Source organism: Strix aluco, chromosome 3, assembly GCF_031877795.1.
Source record: "Strix aluco isolate bStrAlu1 chromosome 3, bStrAlu1.hap1, whole genome shotgun sequence".
NCBI lineage: Eukaryota > Metazoa > Chordata > Aves > Strigiformes > Strigidae > Strix > Strix aluco.
Window position 1 is genome coordinate 60,864,878 of NC_133933.1, and position 12,478 is coordinate 60,877,355.

General features: G+C 37.6%; 1 protein-coding gene across 17 annotated transcripts in view; it reads right to left on the minus strand.

Annotated features, from left to right (window-relative positions):
• The window catches only part of SYNE1 (spectrin repeat containing nuclear envelope protein 1), a 322,087-nt gene that overhangs the window by 2,426 nt on the left and 307,183 nt on the right, over positions 1-12,478 (minus strand). For 15 of the 17 annotated variants that reach the window (XM_074818773.1, XM_074818787.1, XM_074818786.1 and 12 more), the window contains 6 exons: positions 11,935-12,146; positions 10,205-10,405; positions 9,728-9,856; positions 9,201-9,413; positions 8,112-8,204; positions 6,244-6,302 (listed from right to left, as the gene is read on the minus strand). In XM_074818773.1, coding sequence (XP_074674874.1) covers positions 6,244-6,302; positions 8,112-8,204; positions 9,201-9,413; positions 9,728-9,856; positions 10,205-10,405; positions 11,935-12,146 — 907 coding nt within the window. The remainder of the gene's footprint in view (positions 1-6,243; positions 6,303-8,111; positions 8,205-9,200; positions 9,414-9,727; positions 9,857-10,204; positions 10,406-11,934; positions 12,147-12,478) is intronic. The other 2 variants (XM_074818784.1, XM_074818783.1) reach the window with 1 other exon arrangement.

The following is a 12,478-nucleotide window of genomic DNA, read 5'->3' on the forward strand; positions in this document are numbered from 1 at the left end:
TGCCTATGGGAGAGGTGAGACCTACCGCAAACATTTTGAAAGGGATACTTCAAATTAAGCACAAAAATCCAATCTATTTTTTAGTGAAGGATAAAGACATAGATTTCACATTTTCCTTTTTGACTGAAACTGTCAGAGCTCTAATATATGGAAAACAGGTTTTGAGATAAGTGAATGACTGAAAAGAGTGATCATGCAAATTAAAATCTGATGGTCTCAGTGTGCTAATTAAATGGGATGCGAAAGTATTGTATTTTAGCACTAGCCAAAAATGGAAGAACTTAGAGCCTTCAAACAATTTGCTTCAAGAACTCTTCCATTAAGGTAATTAATTTTGTCTTAGACATGTTGCTATAAAACATCTGTGTGGCTGCTATGATTATGAAGCTCCAGAAAATCTATGGTTTGCTAGGTTGAAATAAAAATGCTCATAAGGATGGATTTAGTCTCAACTTGAAGGTGTGGGAGATCAGGCTTGTTGGCTGAGGTCAAATGCTCCCCAATAAAGCAAGTAGGGGGTGATGCTTCCTTAGTGTCACCTTGCCTTCCCCTTGTCCCTTTGATCCTGTCTCCCATATAAATCTGAATCTGTGTGAGAAAGCATGCAAAACCCAAAATATCTTCAAAATTATGCCAGTCATGGCAAGGGTCCCCTTCCCACGTGTTCAGAAAATAATTCTTTCTATGCCTGAGATTATTTTTATTGTCTTGTTCATATGCGTATCATCCTACTATGAAGACTTCAAGAAAGTCAAGACAGATTTGGTAAAGTTTAAATTACCAACAGATACATAAAGACTCAGGTATGCTACATGATTAACTTGACCTAAATACCCCAGGAAGGAGTGCTGATCAAAACATCAGATCACATGTTGTTTGAATCCACGTTATTGTAGCCTGGATGGAAAGCTGCTTATCGCATAATGTAAGATCACATATTATAAAGAACATATTGAAAGGATATGGCACATTTAACAGCATCAGAGCATTCTGTATTAAAGTTCAATTAGATCAGGACTTCTACTGTCCGAGAATGCCAAGACAGAAAGTTAATGGACTGAGGTAGGAACAAAGGGAACAAGGAGTGCCTAATTACCTTCCAAGCATTTGATTGCACAGTCTACCTATTTACAAGGTTCTCATTGTACAGATGTTGTTAATCCCAATCAAAAAAGGCCACATTTCTGCAGTTGGTAACTGCTGTTTGATACTGAGCAAAGTCTGAATTTTCTTCATTGACTCAGTTACTCTGGGGTAACACTGGGTGTCAGAAGGAGAATTTCCAAAAAGCAGAATCAAAATGGAGCAGGCAAAGTCAGCATCTAGTTTTTCTTTTCCTATGGCTTTAGTAGCACAATCCAGCACTTTCTGCTTTGTGTTTTACCAGAGAGAGAAGAAAAAGAGTGGTATGTGTAAACTGCATGGCTGATCTCAACAAGGAACATAAACTTTCTTTCAAAAATTAAAACAGTTCATGGCAAAGTTTTTCAAAACACTTTTTCTGCAGTGAAGTAGGGTGTTGAAGAATACAGTTTCTAATACTACCTGGAAACAATTAAACAAGCAAATAATGAAACATAAAAACATTTTCAGAGGGGGAGTTCTAAAAAGTTCGGTGCTGTACTGCCTGTGTTTATTGCAGGTACACCTCTGTAATCTACATAATTGGCTGAAAAATGGAATGGCTCAGCTTTGAGTGTTTAATGGATTTGGGAAAGAGAGATGGTTAAAAATAAACACTGTTAATAAAAGAGGCTCACTATTCATAAAGGCCAGAAGTCCTATTTACTGCAGCAGGAGAAGGGAAAGCTAAAGTACTGTATGCCACTTTGGAGAAAAATGTAATTTCTTTTTCCTGAGCTTGCATCTTTAACTGCCTCTATTCTGACTGCTCCACCTTTTGTCACACTTGCCCCTGTTTGAGGAGGGAAGAAAGTAAGGCCATCTGTGACTCACTCCATACACAGTTCCTACTCAGTAGATAAAAGGAGGAGGCACAGCTGCAGGCCAGGCCAACAGTAAGCTTTTTCATGTCATGAAATTTCATAAATTCACCTAAGAAGTGCAAACAATAGTTATCCTTACTTTGTGAGTTTGTAATGTCAGTGAAATTGGAACTCTTTCCTAAGCATTTCAAGAGAGGAGAAGCTAATTTACCAGGCTGTAGATTGGATGGGCAAAGCGAACTTTAATTTCAGCTCAGATAAGTACCTTCTTTTAAAAATAACTGATTTTTTTTTTTTTCAAGGAAAATATGGTTGAAGTAATTTATCTGTATTGCAGTAAACATCTGAAAGATTGTAACAGAAGAATTTGTCATTCAAGCGAAGCTGATGGAAATAAATAAAGTGAGTTTAATGGGAAGTGACTAATGGAATGCAGACAACAGGCTTACATTGAAAGAGGCACTGCTGGGCTAGTAGGATGTTATTACTGGAGTTAATCAAGGATGAGTCGATTTAATATCTTTATGAAAAGACTGGCACAAAATATAAGAACAGCAAATTTCATTTGTGTGATGACAGAAATTGGAAGTCTTTGCAAATATAAAATAGGACTGGCTTCTTGCACAGTTTAAGTAGTTCAAGGAGTTTAAGATTATAGTATGTAAGGCAGCAATAAAAACTTCTGCCATAACTTTGGAAATTCACACTCTGAAGACAATGAAGAGAATCTGGAGCTGTTTCACACAGGATAGCCACAAACCAGTAATGTGGTTTGTGAATAGCTGTGAAAAGAGACAAAAGACATTTAAAAAAAAATTTCAGTTCAAGATTTCCAGAAGAGAAAAGGGGTTGTTTTAATGGTGTTCTATAAGGCACTAGTAATTTCTCACCTGGAGCAGTTTGTATCATTTTGATTAACACACTTCTGAAAGATTAATTCAAACTTATACAAGCTAAAAGGAGTCAAAAACCCCAGAGTATTTCTCCTATGAAGGAAATAAAGAGCCGAGCATACCAATATAAAACCTGAGAGATACTAAAACTACCTTTTATAAAATAGGGCAGAACAGACAGAAAGAAAGGTGAACAGTTGTTGAAGGGATAATGTTGGCACAAACCCAAATTACTACATCTAACCATGGATATATTGACGATGGAAATTATTGTACTTTCAGATAATCAGAGAAATTAAATTTGATAATGACCTTCTAATAGACTTTTTGTTCCCACTGATTCTAATTTTTTTAAGATAGAGGTTGCTAAAGTTATGAAGGAGAAGGTATGATGCTCTGCCCACAAGAGCAGAGAGCGACTCCTCTTGGTGGCCTAAGAGACTCTCTAGAAGCAACCTTGTTTGGCTGCATTCTAACTTCAGTTCTTTTCCTAGCTCTCAGCATCACATCACCCCAACTTCAGATTTGGCTTACCCTGTAAAGAAGATGAGTATGTCCATTTCAAAGGCAGTTAAATATGAAGTTTAAGTAACAAGCTCTAGGTGAGAATGAGGGAGATAACTGGGAGAAGGACATGGCAAGCCAAGCCCAAACCTCATGTTTGAGCTACTGTGTGGCAATGACTGCCATTTTGTGGCCAAAGGCACAGACAGTACTGTGGCCTGGTCTGTTCCAGGAACAGCAACTGACCTTTAAAGATCCACTAGTCATTTTGGGAGGCTTGAGGAGAGCAGGAAAAGGAGGTTGGCACTGTGGCAGCAAGACTTGAATAGAGCTGCTCAAGAGAGACAGTGTAAACACCCCATAGCAAATTGAACCACTCTTTTAATCTTTTTAACATTTTAATCACTTCAAAAAATTCCACAGGCACAGATCCAGGTGTGCATTTATGACAGCTCTATTAAACTGATGAAGAGGAGTTGCTTTTTGGATTTGCTTTTTCCCACTTAGTACACGATTACTAATACCTCTTGAATGAGCCTTTAGTTAAATCCACAATGTAATGTCTAGTTTAAGCTTGTACCTTGCTTAGCATCACACTATGTATGCTTGTCTTTTTGCTGTGATGATGGGGAAGGCAAAGTGATATCACACTTGTTATACACAAAACACAGCCCCTCTAATTTTTAAATGATCCTTCCTTCACAACCTCCTATGTGATAAACCCTTTAAAATTTACTTTAGTTCTCCTGTATACTAAACTCTAACAGGGTTTGCTGATCCAGTGCAAGATCAAACACAAAGTACTCTGATCAGAGGCATGTAAGGAACACAGTGACAGCTTGTACCGCTTTATCAGTTAAAACCATATTATACATCAACCACAACCTGTCTGGCTTGTGCATTTGATTAAGTTTCCTATTCAGCAGTGACTCATTCGTATTCCATGCTTGTCTGAATGACAAATTGAACATTGTGTTGTACTGCTACAAGATGTGTTAATAAACAGCGCTGGAAAGACTTGATCTGAAAGGTGCCGCACCAATGCCACTGCAAGAATAGAGGTTGATCTCAAAGCTGCAAAGCACTGCTAGCTCCAATTTGAGCCAGCAGCTCACATCTACAACCAGAAACCTTCTCAAAAGGCTGGCAGAAGTGGTACGACTATACAGGAGAGCGGAAGAGCGCACACAATACATTTCTTGAGTACAACGTTGCTACTGCAAGCATGCTGATCTGCCGAAGACATCCTCTGTTCCTCCTAGCTGTTAATGGCTGCAGAGTAAAGTCCCACTCCTCCTCTTTCCCACTCCTTATAAGAAAGAAAATGCCAAGCTTCATAGCAGACTGGAGTTGGAAAAATTATCTTTCTCCCTCAGACAGAAAGATGGAGTGTACATGTGTCAGCTGTTTTCTATGAGGTTTCCTTATGTTTCAAAGAAAAAAAAAATCCCTAAATATAAGGCAGCTTCTTAGTGCCAGTGGAAGCAGTGAAAGATGCTCTGCCTGTTCTATCTGCTATGCTATGGGGTTCTGAAACTATGACACTTTACTCACAGTTGCTAACTACACATACAAAGCAAACTTCTTTTTTTTTAAGAAGTGTTTATGTAAATATCTACACGGTAAGTAGTTTTATTCTTTATTTAATTTATAGTTGAGAATAATTTTCCTGAATAAAGCCTTGATTTTGCTCATGAAAAAAGAAATACTCTTAAGGTATTTTTTGTCTTCTTGGTTATTGCTTAATCACTGTATTAAATCTAGTGTTTCCTTCTTTCCAACATCAAATTTTTCACTTTTTGGGAGTTACTTTTAAATGAATTAGTTAATTTTCAATATGAAGAAAATAAATGAGATTTAGGACTTAACTGTAAGAACAAATATATTTTCATCATACTTTCTGATTATTTTAGGTGTTGCAACGTGTAAGATGCTGAAATAGTAAAAGACGTCCTCTTCACACATACTGGCCTGCTCACTTACTGTGTGGTTTTTTTGGTATTTTTGTTTGTTTTTTTTTTTTTTTTTAAACTTCATAGCTCTAGAGGCTAGTGAACTGATCAGTGAAAGAGTGAAGGTACACACATCACACTGACAACAACAAAGAATGCAGAAGCACTGTTAGCTGCAGAGATGACAGGTTGCTGGAGACAAGGTGGAAAGCAAAAAGCTGTAGCTGCAAGCCTGCTCTCTGCTGGTCAGACAGAGATGGGGCAGTGCTGCTCCCAGAGGGATACATGGATGCAAGCACTTGGCAAGAGTCATGGCAATGTTAGCACGTTATATTGCAGTCATCTTAAGAGGGGAGAGAAAGTGACCCCAAGTCTCAAAACCCTCAAATTCTGACTTTTAATTTTGAGTCTCAAGTACTTAAAACCCACAAACTGAACAAAACATTTCAGGGGAAAAAAAATAAAATAAAATAAAGAAAAGGATGTTAGTATGTCTCATCCAGATCTGTGGGTTTTGTGAATTCTAGAATATGGTATTGGCCTATTACCTGCCTTAATTTAATATCTAGAGGTAAAGAGGATGATAAAAAGTGTTTGCCATGAACCTACTGACATTTTTGTTAAATCATGCCAAAATAAACAATCATTAAATATCATGAGTGTGAACACACACCCCGATCAGGCGTATGAAAAATAAATGTTGAATACACAGCACTCCTGGGAAGCAAAAGCTGTAGATGTTCAATGATTAGCTGGTACATCCATTTAACAAAGAATTTGAAGTAATCGAGAGCCCCTTTTGCCAAACTATTAACAAAAGGGAAGTTTTCAATTGTTTGAGTCCTGGCCACCTGACAGAGTCGGTGTGGACAGAGAAGAATCACGGCCAATTTCCATCATCCTCTTGGGGTTCTAGAACAAAGTGCGGAAACCAGGAGAATAAGGTACCTGCTATGTGGACTGCTGACAGAGGGTCCAGGCTGTGAGAGACTACATTTGCCCCGTGGCTGTTTGCAATGAACAGGGGGTAAAGAAAGAAGAATGTTCAGTCCAGGCAAATAAAGACAAGCTACTGATGAAACTAAACTAAAAGTGCAGCAAAGGAAACATAAAAAAAATAATAAATCAAATGAAGTGACCAATACCCATGAACCAAGGAAACTGGCTTTTCTTTGAGCCTAGCTGAGTATGGAAATGATTGGAACATACACAGTGAACTCGAAAATAACAGTTTAGTCATTGCGTTTATGAACAGCAGCTCTGGATTTAAAAAATATCACTAGAAATTTAGCTCATATAATTTGTAATATGAAATAGTCAAAAAATTATTGAGGAGAATATGGGCAAATATAGATATTTCAAAATGCAAATGCAGCAAAATTAATATTCTCAAGGAAAAAGGTCCAAGGGCCTCCTTTGACAAGCCTGGCTTCTTCTCCACCCCCATCCCCCCACAATTTTGAAGGCCAAATAACTGTAGGTGCATTTGTGCACTCACAACTATTTGCTGGAATATTTAATGCAGTTAGATTATTATAATTCTGATTGTATTTTTGGTATTAGTATTCATTTATTTAGCATCAGTATATTTGGCACTGAAATTCCTAACAACATCACTTCAGCCTCCAAAATTGTGGGTACAAAAACCAGAAGTTTGAAAACCAGACCCCAAGGAATAATACAACTTAGCTATACATTATGGACAAAAATGAAAAAAAGTTGTCACATATATAACACTAACAAATTAGATAGACAAATGCTTATTAAAATGTTAAAATGAAACCTATTATAATTCTACATGCTCTTTAGACAAAGATCTCACGGTAAAATACTTCTCTATTTCCTGTAATGGTCAGGCATCCTCCAGTTACATCTGTGATGTCAGAGCTTTTATTAATTAAGTTTAAATTTAAAAGATAAAAGCATTGACCTCTGAAATAAAATGTTTATATTCTTTCTTCTTTTGAAAAGCCAGTATTCCTTTACATTCTCATACTAGCATCTAAAAGGAAACTAGTGAATGTAAAAAAAAAAAAAAAAAAAAAAAAAAAAATCAATTTCAAGAGCCATAAAATTTATCAAGAATTTAGAGGTTTTACAAAAAGTGCAAATGGAAAAAAAACCAAACACCAAAACCAACCTGATTGTTTTAAGAACTAAGGAAAAAAGCAAAGTAATCAATGAATAGAATTGCAGAAAAAGACAAAATAATTGCAGTTCCATTTTGGGCTCAGAGTATGGAAGTGTTAAGTACTAGGCATGTATTGCTATATTTCTTGAATTTTGTGCCAGCAATGTAAACTCCAGAGTTGCCATCATAGCCATTGATTAGGTCCTGTGCAACTAGCTGTTTTGAATAATGTTTTATGCCCTTCAGCTCTACTTAGCCATTCACCCAAAGTCTCAATAAGACCACCTGCAACCTTCATCAGAAATGACAAAAAAACCTCATTGAGATTCTCGATGAAGCAGCTCTGAAGTGAAGGCCAAACAGAAATGGAGGACTGATTATACCAGACAAGACTAGACTTTGGGGTGCTGTCATCACTAGAGCAAAATACAAGAGACACGACATGCCATACCATGGTAAAACAACCACACTGACAGCCCTGGTTTTAGATAGTATTTACCACTTCTGATTTCATGCAGGGTGGCATATGCAGCAGGGTTGGGGAAAGCAGCTATGTTTTGTTCTTGCTTTATGATGTTTCCTTTCCTATCAAGTGAGAATGGGGGCCTTCCAGCTGACTAGAGCTACTGCAGACATCTAGAGCTCCCACCCAGGAGGTGGCAGAACATATATGACATGAAATTACCGTTCTCTGTCTGCTTGGAGTGCTTCTTCCAGATACAGGACTCACTGAGCCCGATGTGTCTAATTCATCAGCAGAGGACCATGAGGACAATTCCTAAAGTTCAGAAGGAATAGAGCTCAGAAATACAGCAACTAGCTGTTCAGGTAAGCAAACTAAAAAAAAAAAAAACCCTGAGTGAAATCCCAGTAGAGTTATTTCCAAAGCAAATAAAATAAAGCAGTTAAATTTCATTACCAAATTTTATAAGACTAAGGCATTACATGTTTTCTCTGTTAGTCCCGAAGGAAAAGAGAAGCAAACAGGTAGTTAAAACTTAATTGCTTTAGGTGGCATTTTCCACCAAAGTTAATACAGGGGAAAAACCTGTTGCTCTTTATTGGCCTTTAATTACAAGAAGAGGTTGGTACCACCAAGATTTACTTAAACAGGCAGAAATTCATTAGAAGGAGGGAAGATCTGAGTTCCCATGCCTTATGCACTCTGCTTATCCAAGACTTTAAAAAAAGTTAACTAAAGGAGAACCTTGAAATCTTTACTTTATACTTGCCACTGTTGGCGAACATGTATGCATAACTCCCTCTCAAATACCCTGAGACACATGATAGTTTGAAAAGATTTGGAGCACAGCTCAGAGCTCAGAAGGCTCTATGAGAGATTTATTAGCCTATTACAGAATTTATTTTATGCTTTTTTTTTTTCCGCTTTGACAGAGTGAGCATTATCTTCCTTTCCAGTAGAAACTGACACACTATAATTTTCAGTAGTGCAACTAGAATAATTATCTCATATACTTTGCCAGTTGGCTGAATCAGTAATGGAAGGAGAAAAAAACCAAGGTGTTCAATACTTATTGCTACACCAAATAGCAAAAAAATAGTGGATTAAAAACCCCACCATATCACAAAAGAGATGTTTACATTATGAAGTGTAGTGTAAGATTACTTTATGATATTCAAGATTACATGTGTACCATCTTGATAAGTACTGCAAACAATAGAAACAGTGCAACCAACAGCACTGATCAGAGAAAGACGGTCAAAACAGTGGGAAACGTGCCCAACAAACAGCAAGAAAGAAGACGTGACTTACCAGCTGACTACTTGAAATGTCTAGAATTTTCTCTAGGTCTTTAATATGACGTATGACATCTTTCAAGAGAAGCTTCAGTCTGTTTCCAATGACATGCACCTTTTCTTTGGCTTCAAGACAGTCCTTGCCTTCAGCATTGACTAGCAATTGGCAGGACATATCTTGCAGTGACGCCACCTTCAACTGAGACTCCAGCAGTTCACGTCTGATTTGCTGTTGCCAAGGCAAGCACCAGAGTTTTTTAATGAAGGTTAAAAAAAGAGGAAAAAAGCTAAAACTCACTAAAAGTGGACATTTGAAATCTATGAAATGGACAGCAGCGTACCAGTTGCCTGAGATTTTAAAACACAAGTTATGCTACTAATGGAAGTGAGTAGTGTTCCCTACCAAAGTAGTTACTGATATTGGTCCCACAGTTGAATGTTAGCATGCAATGTACAATGCTAACCCTTGAAGAGAAAGATAAAACTGGTGAGGTATTTTTCTGATGATGTGTTTTGGGAGAGAAAGAGGTGATTATAGACTACCATTAGAAGTCTGTGATGATCCTGCAGCGTTTCCGGATCCAGGTTTGGATTGATGGGCACAATTTCATTTTTTCTTCTGTCAATATTCTCTAACCAAAGCAGCAAACCATGGCTCATTTCATGGAAATCCTGCAAGCGATGAGTGATGATTTTAATAGCGTAGCAGAAAATTCCAATCAAATTCAGGTTTTTAGTTTATTCTATGATAGGTCGTACTGGCTAAACAACATAACTTACAAGGAAGTGTAGAACAGTATATTAGAATACTATTTCAGAGGTGACAAACTTAGAAAATCTTGGGCTAGAAATACATACTTCAGCATAGTGCAGGTGTATCTTTCAGAAAACACATACTGAAGCTGTATTTTGGCTTGCATGGGCAAGTTTCAGACTGGATAATGAGCACACCAGGTAACAATATGGTTTACATTTTTGATATGTGGGATGTTGACAATTTAAAATAAGCACAATACAGACCTGGCATTGCATTAATGCATCCTGCAATGAGCAGCGCCACTCTTCGATCATACTACATACGTGGTCCCAGCGCACATTCATCTGAGACAGGCGCTCTTGAAGCTTCTTGCTCTCCTCACTGTCAGACTGAGTGAACTCTGAGCTGCACAGATTGATGGATAAGATGATCGCTTTGCGGTTATCAATTGCTTTCTGCAGCTCCTTGATGATAAGACAAAGTGGGACGGGGGAAGAAAGGACGGAAATTGGTAAAACATGTGACTTTCAGAAGAACCAAGTAGAGAAGGCACCACAAGAATGCAGTGATTTGCTATCAGCAACTGCAGAATAGTACCTTACTGTAACAGTCTCTTTACTCTGGATAGGAGATTTCTGTGCACACTTTGTGACTCTGCAAATGTTCACTCTTTAACTAATCTACTAAAATTGTACTGTAAGCATAAACTAGAACAAGCCAACTAAACTTGTAAAGTCTTAAAAGCCTGAAGTCATAGTTGAATTTTAAAGATCTGGCTCATGTTTCAGACATTTTAAACATGGAGCAGGCCCAACAAAATTTAGAGACGTAGGACAATTGTACTTTAGTTCACAATAAAACTTTTGCCCTCACTTTTCAGTTTTGCTGATAAACATAAAACCCAACATGTTTTCAAGTGGAAACTGCTGTCAACAGTATTTTAAAATAAAAGCTTTTACTGAGGGAAAAGAAAACATACAAAGAGTATAAACAACTTACTCCAATTTATAGAAGCAGGACATGTATAAAAACTGATTTGTTTACATTGGAAGCCACAAAAGAAACCCCACCTCTTTTGGTTTGGAGGGCACTAATGGGCTTTCCAAGAGCGGGTGAGATAAGAACAGGATTCTTATGAAATGCCCCCTCTTCCACCTACTTTACAGCATTTACTTAAAAGCCCCATGTCACAGTGACCTTTGTAGTACTTATGGCAGCTATATTTGTATTACAGTGAAGATCAGCATTAATATGCTTTAGTGGATCACTGCTGGAAACAGTCTTACTATCTGTCCACCTCATTCTTAGCATGGAGCACAGTGCATTTTGACATTGGCTCCCACATTTTTGTGCCCAAGCTTATAAGGTGCTAATAACTGAATGTGAAGTTGTAGACCATCATATTTGCAGATCTTTATAGCTGTAAAACATCCAGAAGAGATCACAAAGGCAGCATTCAGATCCTGATGCATCTGAGATGTCAGAAGAAGAAACAGGAATATTGCAAAGTGACACCAAATTTTTCCTATGTTGCACTGGTTATAGCAATGGATAGGCTACAACCCCTTTGGGCACTCTCTCCTTCCTCCACACAAAGTAGTATGTCCCAGTGAGGCATTTCTTTAAAAGTAGCTATTGTGTTACCAGTTGGACTAGAAGAGATTTGATTTAACTTGGCTTTTTTTTTTTTTTTTTTTTCCTTTCATCAGTTTAGCTGACATCAGGAATTATCTGTACATTATGGAATTACAGCATTGCCACAGAATTACTATTTCAAAAATTCATTTGGATTATATAGGAAATGCCAGTGGTACATTTTTCTGCCAAAAGGTGATTCATAAAATCACTTTCCAAGTTACTTCTGTTATCAGCAGTAGCCCGCTAGGTGCAGAATGGAGCAAACCAGCTGCAACTATTGGCAACCTTTTCAATGTATCTCTTGCACCCAGGTCTGTTTACAAGGTAACTCATGAAAAAGAGAAATAAAACTCACTTTCAGTTTTTTGATTCTGAGCTCAATAGTTTGTATGTCAGTGCTGAGATCAAGGTGGTGGAGCTTCTCCAGTTCCTCTTCAGTTTCTCCGAGCCAAGCCCAAACGCTATTAAGGTCAGAGTTAAACTGCTGCCATTGCTGAAGGTTCTGCTTCATCCTCAGCTCCTTGCTTAGAGCTTGAGCCTGGATTAATTCCCATCGGTCAATTACACCTGAAATGATAAACATCAAATTCAACAAAAGCCAAAAAACCACTAGCCACACACACAATTGCATCAATTGAATCCTGTGCAGAACAAAAAAAAATGCTCCATAAAACCCAAAAAACCCTAACCCACAACACACCACACTGAAAACTAAATTAGATTGAAGAACGTGATGTTGGAGAGAAAGAATGAAGAATCTTGATGATTCCAGGCAGCAGGCAATTTTACCACTTTCTAATGTCAGACTTCTATGAACAGAATTAAGTTGATACATGCAGGTCTAAACCAGGTTATGCTGGTATAAAGACATCATAAATGAGCATAAATGCAAACTGGGT